Source organism: Onychostoma macrolepis, chromosome 20, assembly GCF_012432095.1.
Source record: "Onychostoma macrolepis isolate SWU-2019 chromosome 20, ASM1243209v1, whole genome shotgun sequence".
Lineage (NCBI taxonomy): Eukaryota > Metazoa > Chordata > Actinopteri > Cypriniformes > Cyprinidae > Onychostoma > Onychostoma macrolepis.
The window spans coordinates 22,989,947-23,009,092 of NC_081174.1; the positions used below are offsets into that span (position 1 = coordinate 22,989,947).

A 19,146-nucleotide genomic window follows, 5' to 3' on the forward strand; every position below is an offset into this window, starting at 1 on the left:
GACTTAAAATGACTATATTCACAATATAGCACCGACTCTTGGTAACATTTTAAGCCTTACTGCAATGAAAACCAATAGAGATGCAATAGTTGCATCAATGTCATTCTATTATTAAAGCAAAAAGTAGAAAGAAAACTCTGACAAGCAAGCAGTGAGCTTTGAGCATGTATATTCCAGTCAAGCAGCCTCAACCTTGACTGCTGCTTCCTTTGGGAACTCATTGCAGAAAAGCTTTTCATTAACAAGACCAGGGTGAGTAACAGCCTCCAACATCCTTTGAAGTCCACAGAAATCTTGATAAAACACGCTCATGAAAAAGCAAATTCAGGGCTTCAAAGTGGTGATTTAACTGAACTTAGTCCAACAGACATTAACATTACATTGCTGCACTATCTGCGTTTGATTCTACAGTATGAGAGTTCACCTGGTTCATGTTCTCACCATCACACATGCAGATGTCAACTCGTAATCTATGAGTGCACGTGTTCTTCCATGGGGTGGAAGGTGTTTTGTGGATGTCATTTATCCACTAATACTAATTTTACACTAGGGCTGCAAAACGATTAATTGCGATGAATCAATTCAAAATAAAAGTTTATGTTTACATACTATATTTGTGTGTACTGTGTATATTTATTATGTATAAATGAATACACATTTAAAAAAAAAAAAAAGTATTTATTTGTATGTAAGCACTTTATATACTTTATACATAAATCTAACCTATTTTTCCTTAATTATACATGTATGTGTGTATTTATATATACATAAATATACACAGTACACACACACATAGTATGTAAACAAACTTATTTTGAATTGATTAATTGTGATTAATCGATTTGCAGCCCTATTTTACACCTAAAGAATGAATTTTGAGTAAATATCAGAGTTCTGTTGGTATTTGGGGAAAACAAATAAGCACCCATGAAACAAATAAATAACTTACCACACCTTTAAATGATGAATAAGCATCAGAACCCGGAGGCTTTTTGTTGGCTAGCTGATTCAAGCTACTATGCACATCAACCCCTATTTGTACGGTTTATTGCAGTCAGTGACTATAACTTTGGTTTTTACCTTCTTTGCACCTCCAGCTCCTCTGGTGATGGGCCATTCTGCACCTGAGGGGTCTGTCTTGGCATCGGGGGGCCTGTGGGGAAAAAAAGAGAAAAATCTGGAATGAGCATCAGTTTGAAACTTGGAAAGAACTTTGAAATCTGATCAATAATGTAAAGTACACTGGACAAGCCCCAAAAGAGTAACAGAAGATCAGGTTTTAGAAAGAGAGAAACATGGGCCGCTGGCTGCAAGACACATCGATCAGGTGCGTTGGACAGCAAGAGTTAATTAGGACATTATATATCAGGGAAAGGGGAAAAGATTATCTGTTAAAGGATCCGCCAGCAGCAGTTCAAATCACTGTGCATAAAAATAAGAAGTGCTAAGCACCAAAACTGTCAGTGCCAGGGTGAATTACTTCACATGTCACTTTACCTAAACAAATGTAACATAGCATTTTTGAATGAAGAACAGAACTTTGTTAGAAATGGAAGCGTACGCAGAACTGTAACAAACATTATTATAAACTAAAATAAAATTAAAATATACATTGAAGGAAGGAAGGCTGGCTGATGACCTCATGCTGAAAATATATCATGCAGATGGAAACCCAAGCCTTGATAGGGTCTTATTTTACAGCATAGTTTGACTATAGAGGCTTTGCTGATTTTGCCAGGCTGAATTTGAGAGAAGAGGAAGGTTGAGGTCTGAATGAAAGCTTAGCACGAACACAGGACAAGTATCTGCCGTGACACGCTTGACTAATCGATCAATACAGCATTGTGCAGGTGAGAGAGGTCTGTTTACAGAGTCTGGAGGTAAGGCCCTCTCTGTAGCTCATTACCAGACTACATATGCCCTCTGCCATTTCCTGTTTGTTTGCTACACACAGCAGGGCACTGCAAAAACAAGAGCTTTTTTATCCTTACACCTGTTTCTTTCCTGCAGTTTCATCATTTTAGTGGGGGAAGGTAGTCTAAATAGCAACATATAGACAAACTATTGACAACACAGCAAAAGGTTTGGTCCACATTGCTGATTTGAGACCATCTGGCCAACATTTGAATGGATTTCTCTAAAATGGATTATTCCAAAATAATAAAATCTACGAATGCTAAAATAACAAAACGTAACATTTCACATAACATAAAAAAAAAAAAACATTATTAAAATATATATATATATATATTTTTTAAACAAAATATAAAACAAGATAAAGCCTAAAACAAAACAATATAAAACCTCAAGAACAAAACATATAACATAACATTTAACATACATTATACATCATAAAAAAAATCATAAACAACATAAAACAACATTTTCACAAAAAAAAAAAAAAAAAAAGTAAAAAAATAACCAAAAATATAACACAAAACCTAAAAAAAACAACAACAAAAAAAACAGCAATTAACAAAACATAATACAAAACATGTTTCACACAACATAAAAAATAAAACAACATTTAACAAAACATGACTTACAAAACATAAAACAACATCTGTCCTGGGATAATAAGTAGCATCTTTTTTGCATCACCATGAAAGTTGCAGCAAAGTAGATCATGGCATGCAATGCGCACCAAGTAGCAAAGCTAAACTCAACTTTAACCAGAAACAAATGGCTTGCAGAACACATTAATTGGATTAAACAAGTCTGAATGCAGAATTCACCCTACAGCACAAGACTCCATGAAAAAATATGACATTAGAGCTGAGCCATCTGGACAAGCCAAGCAGTAATCAACTCATCTGTCAAATCTAATCTAACATTACAGTTCTGTGCCCCCTTTAAGAAAACCAACCATTTGTGATTGTCTATGTTTGTGTAACCCACTGTACAAATTCTCTACTCAAAGGACTTTAACACATAAAACATACCTACGCTAGCCTTAATGTGTATGTAAAAGGCCCTGTTATACAAGAAGGCACCCTCAGTTTCTCTTCCACCTTGAACAGAAACATTACTTTTAAAATGTGATGAGCTAATCTCAAATTATCAAAGCTATTCGGATGATATCTAATTGAGTCAGCAGATATAGTCTCTCCAGAGACCAAGGTCAAGTTATACAAATATTAACTTGATTTGTTTTCATGGCCACATTATAGAGATTTTTGAGTGCAATGACTGCAATCTGAAACTCTGACACAAAGGCAAGTATACTTGGCCCATTTAACCTCGGCCAATCTGAACAGCACTTTAAAGGCTGGCTCTGGTCCAAAAGCACTCTGTGTCAGCTTTAATATGGACTGATCCTCCTTCAAGCCAGTTTGGTAATGTACTGCCATTAGATCACAAACAGATAGCAAAACCTACAAATGGACTTCTTACTCTACTAGCACAAATAAAATAATAAAATAAAATAAAATAAAATAAAATAAAATAAAATAAAATAAAATAAATAAAATAAAATAAAATAAAATAAAATAAAATAAAATAAAATAAAATAAAATAAAATAAAATAAATAAAATAAAATAAAATAAAATAAAATAAAATAAAATAAAATAAAATAAAATATAAAACATGGTGCATCATTAGAAGCATAATTAAATTTGCATCTTATAAATAATTAAAAATGATAAAAATACCAGTGCATTATTATATGCATAATTTGTTTCTGTGTACTTGCACCAAATTAGCTTGCTCACTTCACACAAAAATTAACAATTATTCAAACAACACAATAAAATAACAGAAAATAATATAATAAAACAACAAAACAAAACAAAATTAAATTAAATTAAATATCAGCTCTGTTTAAGTTTCTACTTATTAATGGATTGTTTACGGACCAACAGAAAGCTAGAGTCAGAATAGCACCTACATGAGAGAAGGGAACCACCGAGCCTCTTCTGACAGCAGATGTATTGTAGAAGTCCATCCTGGTCTTTAGGTACACTTGTAACAAGTGCACTAGAGCCATTCGCATCAGCTCCTAAACTGCCATCAATGACTCCATGAGATCTCAAAGAGAGCAGCATGTTGTTCTGGCTTTTCTCAAGCAAACACTGCTGTGGTAAAAAAAAAAAAGACTGGACCAATAGGCTGGCAGTCAGACGTTAGACACTCTGCCACAACGTTCGCTGAGCAGGATGTGGTCCACTTATTGCACTTTCCGGACCTGATCAATTATTCATGCCTGGATGGGCGAAGGGTAAAGCAGTCAATGTTACAACCACATCACAACTATTACGATCAGGTGGGTGGAGGAAAACAGGGGGTTTAACTATTTAGAGGCAAGGACAACAAGATACGGATGAGACTCTAAAATCTGGAGATCTACTACAAAGGGCAATTTATATTTATATATATGCTTCAGAAAAATGAGGGGGAAAAAAACTATTTTCCACAGGAAGGATCAAGGAAGTTTCTCTAAGCACTGACAGAGAGAAACAAAGCTTGTCTTGGCTGCAGGACCAAGTAATGGGCTTGAAATCAAGTTATCGGTTGATGTCACCAACAACTAATAGCCGTGAATACACCGGACAGCTTTAATTTCAGAGTTGAAACATCTTTTATGCCATCAAAATTCACACCATACTTTAGGACCATAATAAGAGCACAATGAGCTCAAGGGACGAAAAAGAAATTCTGTTTCCTTCTGAAACTTTGTGCAGTTTACCAGTACTTACTATATGTACATACCACATAAACATAATACTACTGTAAATGTGACTATATATTAATACATAAAACAATACTGGATCTCATTTCATTTCCCCCCCCCCCCTTATTTTCTAACTCAAAATATTTGAAATGGTATGCCAAGAAATGTTTGGTTATCACTGTTTGTTTGTTTATTTTATTTTACTTCTGTGGAACAACAATATATATTTTTAAGATTTTGGTCGATACAATGAAAGTCAATGGGCGCAAAACTGGCTTGACATTTACTGTATGGACCCAAAAAAAAAAAAAAAATCTAAATCTAAATATTCTTAGAGATATCATCTTCTGTTCTACAGAAGAAATAAAGTCATATACTGTAGATTTGGAATGACACGTGTGAATCTTTTTAACAAATAGCCACATAAAACATCCACATTAATCCATAAATGCTCTAATCAGGTGCAACATGGTAAGTAACAAACACAAATTAGGTGATCAACAAATGTCCCATCATGGTCATGGTTGATCTGGAACAACTAATTTATTAGCAATAGTGGAGTAACTCATTTACATTAAAGTGACTGTTCAAATTCTTAAACCTACATATATGAGCAATAGTAATTGGGATGCTTCTCTTCGCAAGCACCATTAATAATGCCCAAAGGCTTGCCAATCAGTCCAAGACTGAAACACCACCTGTTCTTGAAAGACCATTTTTTCTCCTCTGTGTTTTACAACAACATTTGGGAAAAACAAACATAATTTGACACAGAGCCTCATTACCACACCCTGATGCTGTCACCTTGTAAATGCAACACACAAATCCCCTTATCACTCATATGCGTCGCACAACACGGGCCCAAGCCCTCCAATTAATTCCACAGTTGTGGTTCCAGAAATGGGAAAATTACAGGTCAAGTGCTGCATAATTTGAAGATGAGGAAGCAAATGATTTGTCCTCTAGCTCTAAACAGATTCTGATTGGATTCTGAGCAAGTCTGTGAAGCGGTTAAATGGGATGTTATTAAAGCAAGATTATGCGAGTCAAAAGAAATGTCGCGTGTCAATGTATACAGGATTTCTGTCTCGGTGGTAGAAAGGTGAACGAGTCAAAGGAGACTCTTGGTCTGTTTTAGCAGGCATCCTAGGATTAGGATATAATGAAAATTGTTAGTATCACTGCTTTGACGATTCTCGTTATTTAGGGCTCAAAGACAGAGACAGATAATCTGGCAAGAAATGGGACTGGGACCTAAAAATAGTAGAAGTTACCAGGTTCTACTTACTATAACTTGCTCAGAACAGTTTGTCCATCTAGTTACACATTCTGGTGTGTCCACACAGATTTGATAACCTCCAATGTAAAAAAAAAATAATAATCTAATAAAAAAGTAAAAAGTAAAATAAAAAATAAAATGAATTAAAAAAAATCTTCTATTCTAATAATAAAATAAAAAAAATAAAAATAAAAATAGTAACTAGGAATACTACTGGCCCTATAGTTCAACTGCCTCATGTACGAGGTGTTGATGTTTTCAGTGTTCGGCATTACCCCAGAGATACTAAATAGCATCACCTGATCCCACTTCAGCCCTGAGGTGGGTAAACAACTGCAGTGGTAGGAATGAGCTGCAAAACCATTGGGGGGGAGGCTTTTTTGATGCAATGTTACCTAATAAAAGAAGTTCTGCTTGGAAACAGTTCTGCCATTTGTAGTCCAAATGAAAGAAAATCCGACCACTGAACATGTGCAGGGTGTAAACAATCATTTTTAGCACTTCTGAAATAAGCTGGCAAGACTGCTTTTATCTAAAGACATCCTGTCGAACTGTAGTCCATACAATGTGTTATCTTTTGTTGAGATAATGGATGTCTTTAGAAGCTATTGTCAAACTAGATTCATTGCATTGTGTAGACCAGGGGTGCCCAACCCTGTTCCTGGAGATCTACCTTCCTGCAGAGTTTAGCTCTAACCCTGATCAAACACAACTGAACCAACTAATTAGGATCTGAAGGACCACTTGATAATTACAGACAGGTGTGTTTGATCAGGGATGGAACTGAACTCTGCAGGAAGGTAGATCTCCAGGAACAGGGTTGGGCACCCCTGGTGTAGACCATCACAAAGACGTCACTTACGTTTCTGACAGAAAGCTGAAATGACATTGGGAAACCGTATTATCTTGGAAAGGCAAATCAAATGGAGAAAGAAAGAAAAAAAATAACCTACAGGATAAGCAAGATTGAGAATGTGAGAATGGCTGCAAAATGAGTGAAAAGACTGACTCAGCACACAGAGCTAAAACAAGCACACATTTCACTGAGAAAAAGAGAGCAGCTCTTGGATCGTTATGGACAATCTGTTTGAGACATTTAATGACTTCTCATGATAAACTTGGCATGGCTGTGCGGTTAGAACCCAGGAAAGGAATGTGGAGTGGTGACTTTTGAAGTGATTAGATTGGACAAAATCTATCAGCTCTCACAATTAACCTACCTTGACCAGTATTTTGGTTTGACATTTAACATTCAAATCTAGAACTGAGTTTCTGTCATACTTGGTTTGATGAAACTTACAAACTGACATGTGCGCAAATCTGAAGCAATGATGTGCTAAAAAAAAAGGAACTGATTGTTTTCAATAGGTTTCTAGAAAAAAAACAAAAAAAACAGCTTGATTGTTAAATTTTTCCCAATGATCACACGTGCAACTAAATTGAAAAATCATTATAAGAATAAACAAACAGATTGTGCTAATACTATATACTGTATACTGAATAATACAAGTCAAGTCTTTACTTCCTGTCACAGGCAGCCAAAACCTTTAACAATAAACAAGACTGAAATAGACGGCGACTCTTAGTTTAATAATGTTTAATAATAAGTTTAATGACGACATTGGGGTATATTGTGATTCCTGCTTTTCCATGCCCAAATGTATGACCTCTTAATATGATAATTAATACGTTTGTTATACCAAGATATTTTTGACTTTTTATGACCTTAGATATCAAAAAAACACTTTTTAATTTTTTTTATTCATGTGCTGCTAAATACATTTTGCAGTTCACACACATCATTTTAAGTTGCAAATATGAGCGAGACACTCACACTGTGAAGCCCTGTAATCCTGCCACCAAACTAATTCTATTGGCTGAGCCGCTGCTGTTTTGACTGGCTGCTTGATTTTCAAACAATTTTTTTTTTTTTTACTTGTTTTGGTAGTAAATCTGTTATTATCTATGGCGCACTTAAAATGGAGCACAATGCCTTTAAATTGTGTAACAAATCTTCATGGTAAACAAACATCGTATCACATGCTTTCATTTCATTGGTGCTCAGACAGATGATGCTTTTTTTTTCCTAGGACAGGATCTGATAACCAGGCTTAAGCATATCAAATACTGATCCAAATTTTTAGAAAGGTCAGATTTTAAAAAGGTTGTTACAGCTTAATATTCTGTCGGCTATATTCTGCTTTATTCATAGCCATTTTACTACACACCACAAGCACATCACAGCTTATTTGGACCCAGCAGTGACCATTTAGTCCTGGAAATAGAGATGTACCATCCCAAAGTACCTGATTGCCCCTGCTGAGAGTCCCTCATGGTTAAAGTCCCAGCCCTCCCCATCAAACTCACTCCTCAAGATGATCTCAGTGCGGCTGATCTTCTGCGGGAAGCGGTACACTCTGGGGGCTGGCATGATGGATAGGTGCCTGCAGGCCTGCCTTTTTGCTCTGACGCTCTGAACCCGGACCAAGTCCCACTGGGAGAGTTGAGGTAGAGATATTGAGCTCTACTCTTGTATACCTGAGTCAGATTCCCATTCAAAAAAAAAAAAAAAAAAAAGAGAAAAACTGAAGAATGAAACTGCATAACTAAGAACAGAACTCAAAACTAAACTAATTCCACAGCAACAAAGCCAACCTGAGTCCTGGAAGATCCCAAGAAGTGACAAGCCAAGCTCTGCAACTACTTAGAAAGCTGGAGAGGAGAAACCTTCTGCAATGAGGACTATTAAGAGTCTGGGGCAAGAGAATGATCTCATCAATAAAAAGTGTTCTGGGCTGGCAACGTCATCTCTCCCACCTTGGCTATTGGAGCAATTTGGTGGTCATGTGGTGTCACTAGTCAGAAAACAAACACATACCAGGCACTGGTTCAAGCCCACCCCTTTCAAACCATATTTAGGCTCCACGTCCAGAAAAACAAACTCTTTTTGGCTCAGGAATGTTCTGTCCTTCTATTTCCTCTCAGAGGTACCATGTCTCAAAAGACAAACACCTGTCCTGCCAAACTGTGAAGTCTCAAAGCAGGGTGACTTTCATTTAGACCTCTAGACACAGACGCAGCAGGCTCCTGGGGGTCTACGGTTGGATGGGGTGAAAAGCCTACTTTGTTCTGACATGGATGAGCTCATGCAATCCCAAATATTTCACAACTGTCAACAGGTCGTCACAAGACAGTATTTATACACTGAAAGGTGCATGGCGCAAAAACCTTAACTCATGACCTTCTTGCATGTTGCAGATGTTATACGGAAGCTAGTGACAGATACCTAAAATTAGAGCACCATTTTAACGTAATATGATCAGTCTAATTAGTTATAACAGTTGCCAGGTAAAGTTTCTGAAAGTCCAAAAAATATAAAAGTATACAAGGTTGTTTTTCTGTGTTACTATTTTTCTTACTAGACTGCTAGTCCACCCTTCCATCTAAGAAAGTGATGAAATGAAGGTCAGGGCACATTAGCCATGTGACAGCTAAGGTATCCGGACTGCTAAAGATCAGATTTTTTCCCATTTTAGGCAAAAGGATGTGGAAGACTCTGGGAGGGAAGAGGGGATTTGGGGCTTAAGAATCTGCACAGAAAAATAAAAAAATAAAATAAAGCATATTTTATCTTGTATTATAACGTATATTAAGTACTTTTGTCATTAAGTACATATCTAAACAATTAAAACTGATAAATACACATTAAAAGCAAAGCTGAGTAACAAAGTTTCACTGAAATTGATCTAGAATAAGTATTTAATCTTGTGACTGGCAGATTTTAAAATAAAAAAAGAACACGCACTTCTATTCAAAGATATCCTCTGAAAACAAGCCTTTTAATACTATTAATTATGCATATCACACCGTTTCACTCATCAAGCAAATTCATCTTGTTTTTATATCTTGTTTGCATATGGAAAAAGAGAAAATACTCAATAGATAGTCAATATAAAATGTTGAATTGTGCATACTCATTTCAACCTGTTTTTACATTTAGATTACCTCTTCCATCAACTAACACAAGGCTAAGGTTAATCTTTAAAATGCCAGTAATACTGTTAAATGCCCCCCTTTAGTCAAACAAGACGAACAGTCATAACATGAACATAATTAGCAACCAAAGTATTATTATCTGTGCATCTCAATTGTGAAAGAAAATTCCAATAACAGTCTACATTGTCAAGGTGATTATTTAGGTAGAAGACAAGGTATTTTTCCCCACTGAGATTTCACGGCGTGAGAAATCACACGGCTTCAGCTAAGCCAGGGTATTGGAGGAGCTTAACCAACAGCAACTAAATTACCCAACTGCTGCTGTCCCATCAGCACTACAACAAACTTCACATCCTAGTCCTAAACCACAAACACCTGGCTGTCTGTGCCAGTGAGCAATCACGCTTTTGTTCACACATTCCTAGCGGTCACGTCAAGGTGGGAGATAAACAAAAAAACAAAAGCGAGGAAAGAGTAAAGTTTACACTAATTAAACTCCAATTACCCGTGGGAAAGATAAAAGGTCACATTTCTCATGTAAACTCCACAGGCGGATTGTCTGGTTTGGACGGTTTGATTTCTCAATGACAAACATGTTCATACATTACCTCACCAATACATCAATCAGCACATCAATCACGCCTCCATGTATATATAGTCCATGTTGCCAAGAGCTCTAGCGGTGTCTGCCTTGCAACAGAGATCCTCAGTCATGCTGGCAACAGTATTTATATAAAAACTCCCCAAATCTCACACAGTCCATGGCTCCAGTGTCAGGGTAACATCACCCTGGCATGTGACTCTGTTGCACATTACACTCGACTAAAATTAGCAGACACATTCTAGGGGTTTGTAAAAAAGAACTTTTGATTCCCTGACTCCTCAGCAAACTCTCACATGTCACTTTGGGGGCCGGATGACACATGCAGCACATAAAACTAAACAAAATATATACATGAATGTCTTCAAAGGGGATCGCCATTAGCTAAACTTGCTTTTACAACAGGATGACGCACAAAAATAATGCACAAAAGGGTCACAAACATTCCTATCAGGCCATGTAAACATACTACTCGATGTGATGCTCCAAAAATACAAACACAGCAACTAAGAGTCTTAAAAAAAGAGATGACTACATTGTTATTCCACCTGAGTCTGTGTTTAGACACAGGGTAGAAGACAGAGGATCACATTCTGGGATTAAGGCATGTGGTATTTGATGGGTATTAGCCCACCTGAGGTCATGAATATGCTAAGAAAACACCTGGTGACATGAATTAGTAACAAGTCTGCCTAGCAACACTGAAATTCACTGTACAATCAACAGGGGGCGTATTTTACTTTTATGATTTTATTTTATTTTTTTCAAATGTTAATATGCCAAGAGTTAATAAATAATGCCAAAGAGCCAAGAGCTAAATTGTTTAAAACAAACCAATTGTTGTTATTTTTGCCCACCAGTGCTTTAATTTTCTAAATTGCTTGGCTGATGGTTTTTAAGAGTTATGCAAATAAATGTGAGTGAAAAACAGTCAAGAAGGATTGTAAGGTCAAAAATGCATAAATACTATTATTGGACAAATGTGAATGAATCTCAATGCCCTTAAACATGCACCAAAGGTTAATTGCATCTTGACTTCAGAGCTTCAGTAAAGGAGCTAATACAAGCACACGCTGCAAATAAGTTCACTTAGAGATCTGGACGCAGACTGCAGTTGGTTAGATGGCTCTAATAGAACTCATTTAGCTCTACCGCAGCTGTACACAGCTTAATATTGACAATGTGAATTAAGGGAGAGCCAATTACACTTTCCTGCTTTGGCTCAGTCACATGGGATCCTACTGCTGGCTGGTTAGTGCAGTTTAACACACTCCCCAAAATCACTGTCTCCATGCCAGGAGCCTACAGGCATTAGGAAATTCAGCAGAGATAGCGTAGCACACACACACCAGTGCCGGTGAGTAACGCTACTAACGTAACCAGTATTTGTCACATTACACAGTAGCTCAGTACATTCCACAATGTATCCTTTTCTATCCGTTTTTTCTAAAATGACAGCTTTTTCTAAAAGAACTGTTTACCTCGTCTCATTTCACACTTTTAACCCTGGCAAACATTTCTGATAATCAAACATGCTATCCGAAAATTACACCTTGCTTGTTTGTTTAAATGAAGTAGTAAATAAATGTAAAATAAATAAATGTACATACATATACTGCCCTACAAAAGGCAAAAGACCTTAACTTGCTAGAGTGTGAAACTGAGAAAAATTACTTTAAAGTTTCTTACTTGTCCAGCCAAATTAATTATAGGTAGGACACTGGAAATTTGGCAATTAGATGTTTTAGCAATGAAAATGATCTACATTAAAAAATTGTGAGCTCAAATTTTTACCCCTATTTTTAAGTTAGTTAATGTACTCTGCCTTTGTATTGTCTGCAAAAAGTGACAAGGCAAAAGACAGTAACTTCCACTATCAATATTTGGTTGCTGATCACAATTTACAAAATTGTTATAGTAACACCTGTATAAAATCGAGTGATCATGGGCTATTTCATATAGGCTACTGCATATAGTAATGTGACTGTATTTTTATTATTATTATTATTACTTTGACCGTAACAAGCTAAATAAAACATGTGAGTGGATACCGTTTTCCAACCAATTTATTTGCTACGCTCAGTAATGTAAAAGAATGCTAGACCTAGCATAATTGCTTTTATATTGACTTGAATGAAGATAGCTTAACCTAAAAGAACGACTATATAATAATGCTCAGAAATGTGTGTGGATTAAACGTCTCCGACGATGTTCAGTGCCATGGATTGATTTTATCGGGTTACAAGAAAAGGTAGGATATGGTTTTAATTGCGAACTGTTAGGCTACTGATTTTATGATTGATCATGTTACATGCTACGGCATTCAAGTACACACGCATCCAACTAGAAGTGACAGCCTGGTGAATAATCTGCATTATAAAAAGGAAAAAAAATAAAAAATATTCACAATTATGTATTGCTGCCAAGGTTTCTAGTCTTTACAGTGCTATGTTATGGAGCTGTTTGGTAGATCGCGATCTATCCAATTCGTTTGTCTACACAACGTAATTAAAATGTGGCAGACTTTAATATACAGTAAAAAACAAAAGAGGCAGAATACCGTATAACTCCACGCCGGCACCATAACTTCATGGTGACGCGCAGTTAAACAAAGGCAGAATGCCATAACTCAATTTAAGCATTCCATACAAAGTGAAAGAGCCATGACTGGTGTTATACGGTGTTCTGTCTTGGTTTCTCCGGGGCTTTTCGAAGTTACGGTTGAGACGACCCATTATTTTCTCGGAAAAACAACGAAAATTGACTCAAGATACTTATGTACATGATAAAGGATGTCTTGCATGTCCCAAAAATATCAATAACTAATTTTCGATAAAAATCAAAAGTTACGGTCTTTTGCCTTTGCACGGCAGTATACATATATGTAAATGTACATACATACATACACATACATACATATGTGTGTAACTAAGTATGTATCAGTTTAAATATTGGGGGTCAGTCTTTAAATAACATTTATAATGTTACAAAATATATCTATTATTTCAAATAAATTCTGTTCTTTTGAACTTCATATTCAAAGAATCCATGTCAGGCCCTATGAAATGTTTAGTTTCCATTATTTTATTTACTATGGTTTCATTAAATGTTAATAATCAAAAGCATCTCCAATTAATTGATTTTATACATATAAAAAAAATTATTTTATTTATTTTATTGCCGGTGTATTTGTCTTACATAAATGTAGTACTAAATTAGTGTAACTAACTACTGCTCAAAAGTGTAGCTTGACTGTAGTTGAACTACCTTAAATTATGAATAGCCACTGTCCCCAACACTGGCACAAAGTAGCGAAAATGTAAACCTAGTCTCTAATGAGGGAGAAAGTGGACAAATAAGGAAGGAAGAGAGGACCAAAGGGATCAGATGTGAGAAGAAAGCTGCAAGGCAGATGAGAAGGAGAAGTGAAAATCCCAAAGGCAAAACTCCTTCGTTGAAGACGGGATGAGCAGACATTTCTCTATGTTCCCCAATCCCCACAGCTACTGTCTATGGGGTCTGAGAGTGAGACTAAAATGAAAATCTCACAGTAAACAGCATTTTACATCATTCATTCAATGCTTTTTCGATTGCAACAGTCAGAGGACTTGGACTGCAAGGCTATCCGCACATCAGCAAAGTATGCATAATTAACATTGCTTTGCATAATTAACTGCCGTGCTATCAGGTAATTAATAGACAGTAATAAGGCCACAGAGTCTGAAGCTTCCTGTGGTGATAACATGAGCCCAGAGCTGAGACTAGATAACTTTCCATAGCTAGATTAGCGAGACAAAGAACTGAAGGTCACGGAAAATGGCAACAGTCGCCATTTCTGCATTGCTTGAATAAATATTATTTCACAAAATGCCTTTTCTTCCTTCTCAGACACAAAAAGAGAACTGAACTGTGGAAAATACAGCAAGCTCTAATAGTGGTACTTTTTGCACAAACAAAAAAATTACTGGGGTGGTAAAATTTGAGGATGGACAATGTGTTCACTTTATATGGAGCCCCTTAAGGGACATGGTGGTGGAAAAAGAAAAAGAGAAGAAAATATTTTTTCCTTTCTCTTGCAAATTCTGTTGAGTTTGGACAAACACTTCCCATTTACTTTACAGCTTGTAGTGGTTCATACAGCTACATACGTTCACAATGTAGCAGTTCATAGAGGTTTATTTTGAACTTGGACTCAAGTATAAAGAAATAAAGTCAGTGCTTGTAGTTCAAGGCATGGTTTTGGGACATTCTAAATGCTTAATGCGGATTAATGTAATAAAACAGTGACAGCGAAAACAGGCCCAAATTTGGTATTAATAAATACCAGAGGTCGACGGATTCATAGTTTTTGCCGATTAATCGGCACTGATAGTTGATTGCCACAACTATCGGTTATCGCAAAAATCCATGCCGATAGTTTTCCGGTTTGCAACCATTGCTGGAGTGGCTGAGAATGGTCTGCTGTCATTATACAGTACGAGAGCGGCCTCTAGAGGCAGAAATCACTGACAGCACGTGTTGTTTATTTTGACACGTGACACTGCGCGATGCAAACTTCCAACGTGCATTTAAATGCAGCCGACAGAAAATTCTGCTGTGGAACAGAGCGCCATTCACATAGTTTTCCATTAAATAACATTATATTTGTCCCAAATCATTTTTAATTTACATAATGACTTCACCCTAGGCTATGTATTGTGCATTTTTCAGCAAAACGTTTGTCTTTCTGTGGCTCTAATAAAGTCTGTATGCTTCATATCGAGAGCTGTAATAGATCGCGATTTCTCTTTCCGCTTGCTCTGTTTTTTTAAATACCGAACTTCAAACTCATTTATGCCACATTGTTCATTCTTGAAGCAAACTTATGTCCGTTTGGGGATTAAATAAATTGTTTTAGACCGCCACTTGAATTGAACGCAATGGTGTGTTTGTGTGTGTGTGTGTGTGTGTGTGTGTGAGAGTGATACCTCTGAGTTCTCCTAGACGCAGCGCTGCGCTTTTGCCCAGTGTGACTAAATGTTTTTTATTAGATAATTATCAGGTGTTAAAAAATAGAAGCATATAAAGTGTGTGAGTACACATACAATATCCATATGTATGTAATTTTAATGCTATGGCTTTGTATAGATATTTAAAGATGGCCATCTTTAAGCATGATTGTTGAAATTAAATGGTAATACTTAACAATAAGAGTCCATTCGTAGCATTAATGAAAACTGTAGAAGTATTGTTCCTTGTTAGAGTGTGTTCATTTCAACATTCACTATTAGCAACTAATAGGCTACATTTTTAAAATTTTTAAAGTTTCTTCTTTTAACATTAGCAAACTATGAAATAACTTTAATGATCAATATAGTAAATAATATTAATATTTTTATTCATTTACAATGTATGGTTCAGTACGGTTACTGTTTTTTTTTTTAAATAGTAAAGCGCTAGCTTTCTTTCAGTATCCATTTTGAAAACTATCGGTATCGGCCAGTGTGGTCCAACCTAGCTATCGGTAAAATCCTTATCGGTCGACCTCTAATAAATGCTATTAATACTAATAACTATTTTAATATTAAGAACCTTATTAATAATATTACTATTAATAAAGAAGAATTGTCAAAGGTTTTGTGAGAGAAAGCAAAAAATCCACCATGTCCCTTTAGGGGCTCTGTACCTTTAACTGCAAAAAATAAATAAAATAAAAGGTTCCAGGAGTAAAATGGCATGAATCAAATGAATCTTTTTCTTCATCCGAACAAACTCAGTGAAATGAATTGTTAACAGTGTTAACCTCAACTTTATCTTCATTAACGGAAATAAAGCTGAAAAAAAATTAAATATACGTTACACATGAAAAAATAGAAATGCTGCCTTAGCCAATAACTGCAATAAGTTGAAGTACTAAAATAAAAAAAACAGCAATAAAAAAAACAATAAATAAAAAAGAAATAAACAAAAACATTAATAAAACTAAAATGAAATCAAAATTATCACCACTCAGAATTCAGTCATAGTCTCACAAACCCTTCCAAAAAATCAAACTGTGACATTCATATTTATTCTATACATCACTAAAACACCATTTTCCTATAATAAAAGCCTGACTGAATAGAATCCAACTTGCTGCAATAGATACAAACAATCCTTTCAAAAGCTTCCTTGCCTCAAACACACAGTGTGGGGTTAACAGAATGACCTTACTATTGTGATACACAGTAGAAAAGAGAACAGCTCAATATGCAACCGTTCAGGACTCACGGATCAGCCATATCTCAAAGAGACAAGCAAAGTCCGGTCCACAAAACAAAGCATCATCTGTTTCTAATAGGGAAAACAACCTCAGCAATGAACTGCCCTGACAAGCTGAGAACACTGAGCTCAGTGTGGGGAATGACCCCCCGCTGTGACAGTGCCAGGGTCTCAGACAGCAGAGGAAAAAAGGCCTAAAAAGCGACACGTGTATGTTCACACGCACACGTAACCATTGCAGACAAATGGATTTCATGCAGACTGTTATACACAAGCCGAGGCACCTCCTCCTAAACCCAATCAGAGGTAACCCAGACTCTCACTCTCATAAACATGCATACCAAACAAAACCCCTGTGAGCGGACCCTGTTTGCTAAATTACAATTAATTGAGCACAATAGGCTGAGTCTGGCTCCAAATGTGACCTCACTAACTGGGAAGAGAACAGAACACAATTACGTTCTGCAGAGCTCACTAGCACTAAACAAAAACAGTGAAAGACCATTTACTAATTAGACTGTTTTTAACAGATTTAAATAATGTCTAACATGGAATAAAAGCAAGTGCAGCATCAGCGATCTTACAGTAAAGCAACAAACCATGTCCGTTACAGTGTTCTTACCAGGGACATGGGCTGACGTTACTGTGGTACAAAATCACTGATGCACATCCTGGAACTTTTCAAATGGTGGTAATTTTAATATGATAACTAATCATTTTGAAATAACAGTAGTGACAAAACTACTATAATAACAATAAAATAATAGTAATAATAATAAACTACAACATTCCTAGAAACTATTAAAATGGTTAAACAATAATAGCATTTCTTTTTTAATTAATACATTATTTATTTGAACATGATTCAACCAAGAATCATTATAATGACAACAATAATACTTTGTTATTATTATTATTGTTGTTATTTATTAGTGCTGTCAAGCGATTAATTGTGATTAATAAAAGTTTTTATTTACATACTATATCTGTGTGTACTGTGTATATTTATTATGTATATATAAACACACCCATACAGTATATATTTTTAAATATTTACATGAATTTACATGTATATATTTATATTCATATAGTTTATATTATATATAAATATATTTAATATAAACGTAACATTTTTCTTAAATATACACATGTATGGGTGTGTATTTATATAGACATAATAGATATACACAGTACAAAAACATATACTATGTAAATAAAACTTATTTTGGATGCGATTAATCGTGATTAATCGTTTGACAGAACTATCATTTATGTATCTGTTTAATCATTTTAATGGTTTAGAAATGTGGCACTTATTTTTTTTATTTAACTCATACTTTTAATTTTAATAAACTTTTATTTTACAGCATTGAATATGATTCACCCTAACATCTCTAAAACTGTAATTATTCATTTTTTAATGCACTGTAAAGGAGGATGATTCTGCAGAATTTCCTAAAGTACTTCCAAAATGATTCTTCAGAAGAATCCTGAGTCTCACTATTGGAATGCTACATAAAAGTGCGGTAGAACCCAGTTCACACAATTCACACGTCATTAAGATTCACACGCTGGTGTGAAAACAGCATTCTCACCTGCATCCTGAGAGTTCAGCACCTCCAGGGCATGCATCATGGCACTGGCAAATACATTGGCATCCTCTTTGCTGCCAAAGTTAAGGCCGTACACCTGCCGTGCATCTCGCCACTGGTGAAATGTTTGTGTGGCCTGGTTGTATTTCAGCCCCTTGGGAATGGCACAGTTTATTACCACCTGTTGACAGAAGAGAACAGCATATATTCAAATCAATGCTTGAAAATCAGAAGACTGTAAAGCACTACATACTGTATCCTCAAACAACATAAGTGTTGTAAGTAGTCTATAAAACTCCACATGGTCTCAGGGGAACAATGTGACATTGCATACAAATTGCTGCAGCTTTCATGTGAAGCGTTAAAACAAATGTTTTTAAGCATATTAAAACCTCATCTGTACTGAAGAAAATAAAACCCATGTTTAGTATGGGCAACATATTCTGTTTTTGCATATGCATAGCCACTTTTTTCCTCATGAGATCGAACTGATAAAACTCAAGGTTTCAAAAGTTTAGAGTAAAAATTTCTGACTAAACCACCTCTCTACACAAAGGAGAAACATCTGCATTACTAAAAGATGACAGATAATGCTGCATTTCAGAGACAAAGACTTGCTCCCTAAAAGATTCACAAGGACGAACAAGAAATAAAAAATAAAAAAAAAGGCTGCTTGCAGCACCTCTATTCTCGTAGATAACAAAATAGTAAATGCATTTCTTCAGAACTTGCACGAAGGTTACTGAGGCCATCCTGGCACCAGACAGG

The 19,146-nt window shown here is 35.8% G+C and overlaps 1 protein-coding gene across 1 annotated transcript in view; it reads right to left on the reverse strand.

Moving 5' to 3' along the window:
• enah (ENAH actin regulator) overlaps nt 1-19,146 on the reverse strand; it is a 67,738-nt gene that overhangs the window by 27,078 nt on the left and 21,514 nt on the right. The window contains 2 exon segments of the mRNA XM_058756473.1: nt 1,081-1,153; nt 18,382-18,559. Of these exon segments, the coding sequence (XP_058612456.1) occupies nt 1,081-1,153; nt 18,382-18,559 (251 nt within the window).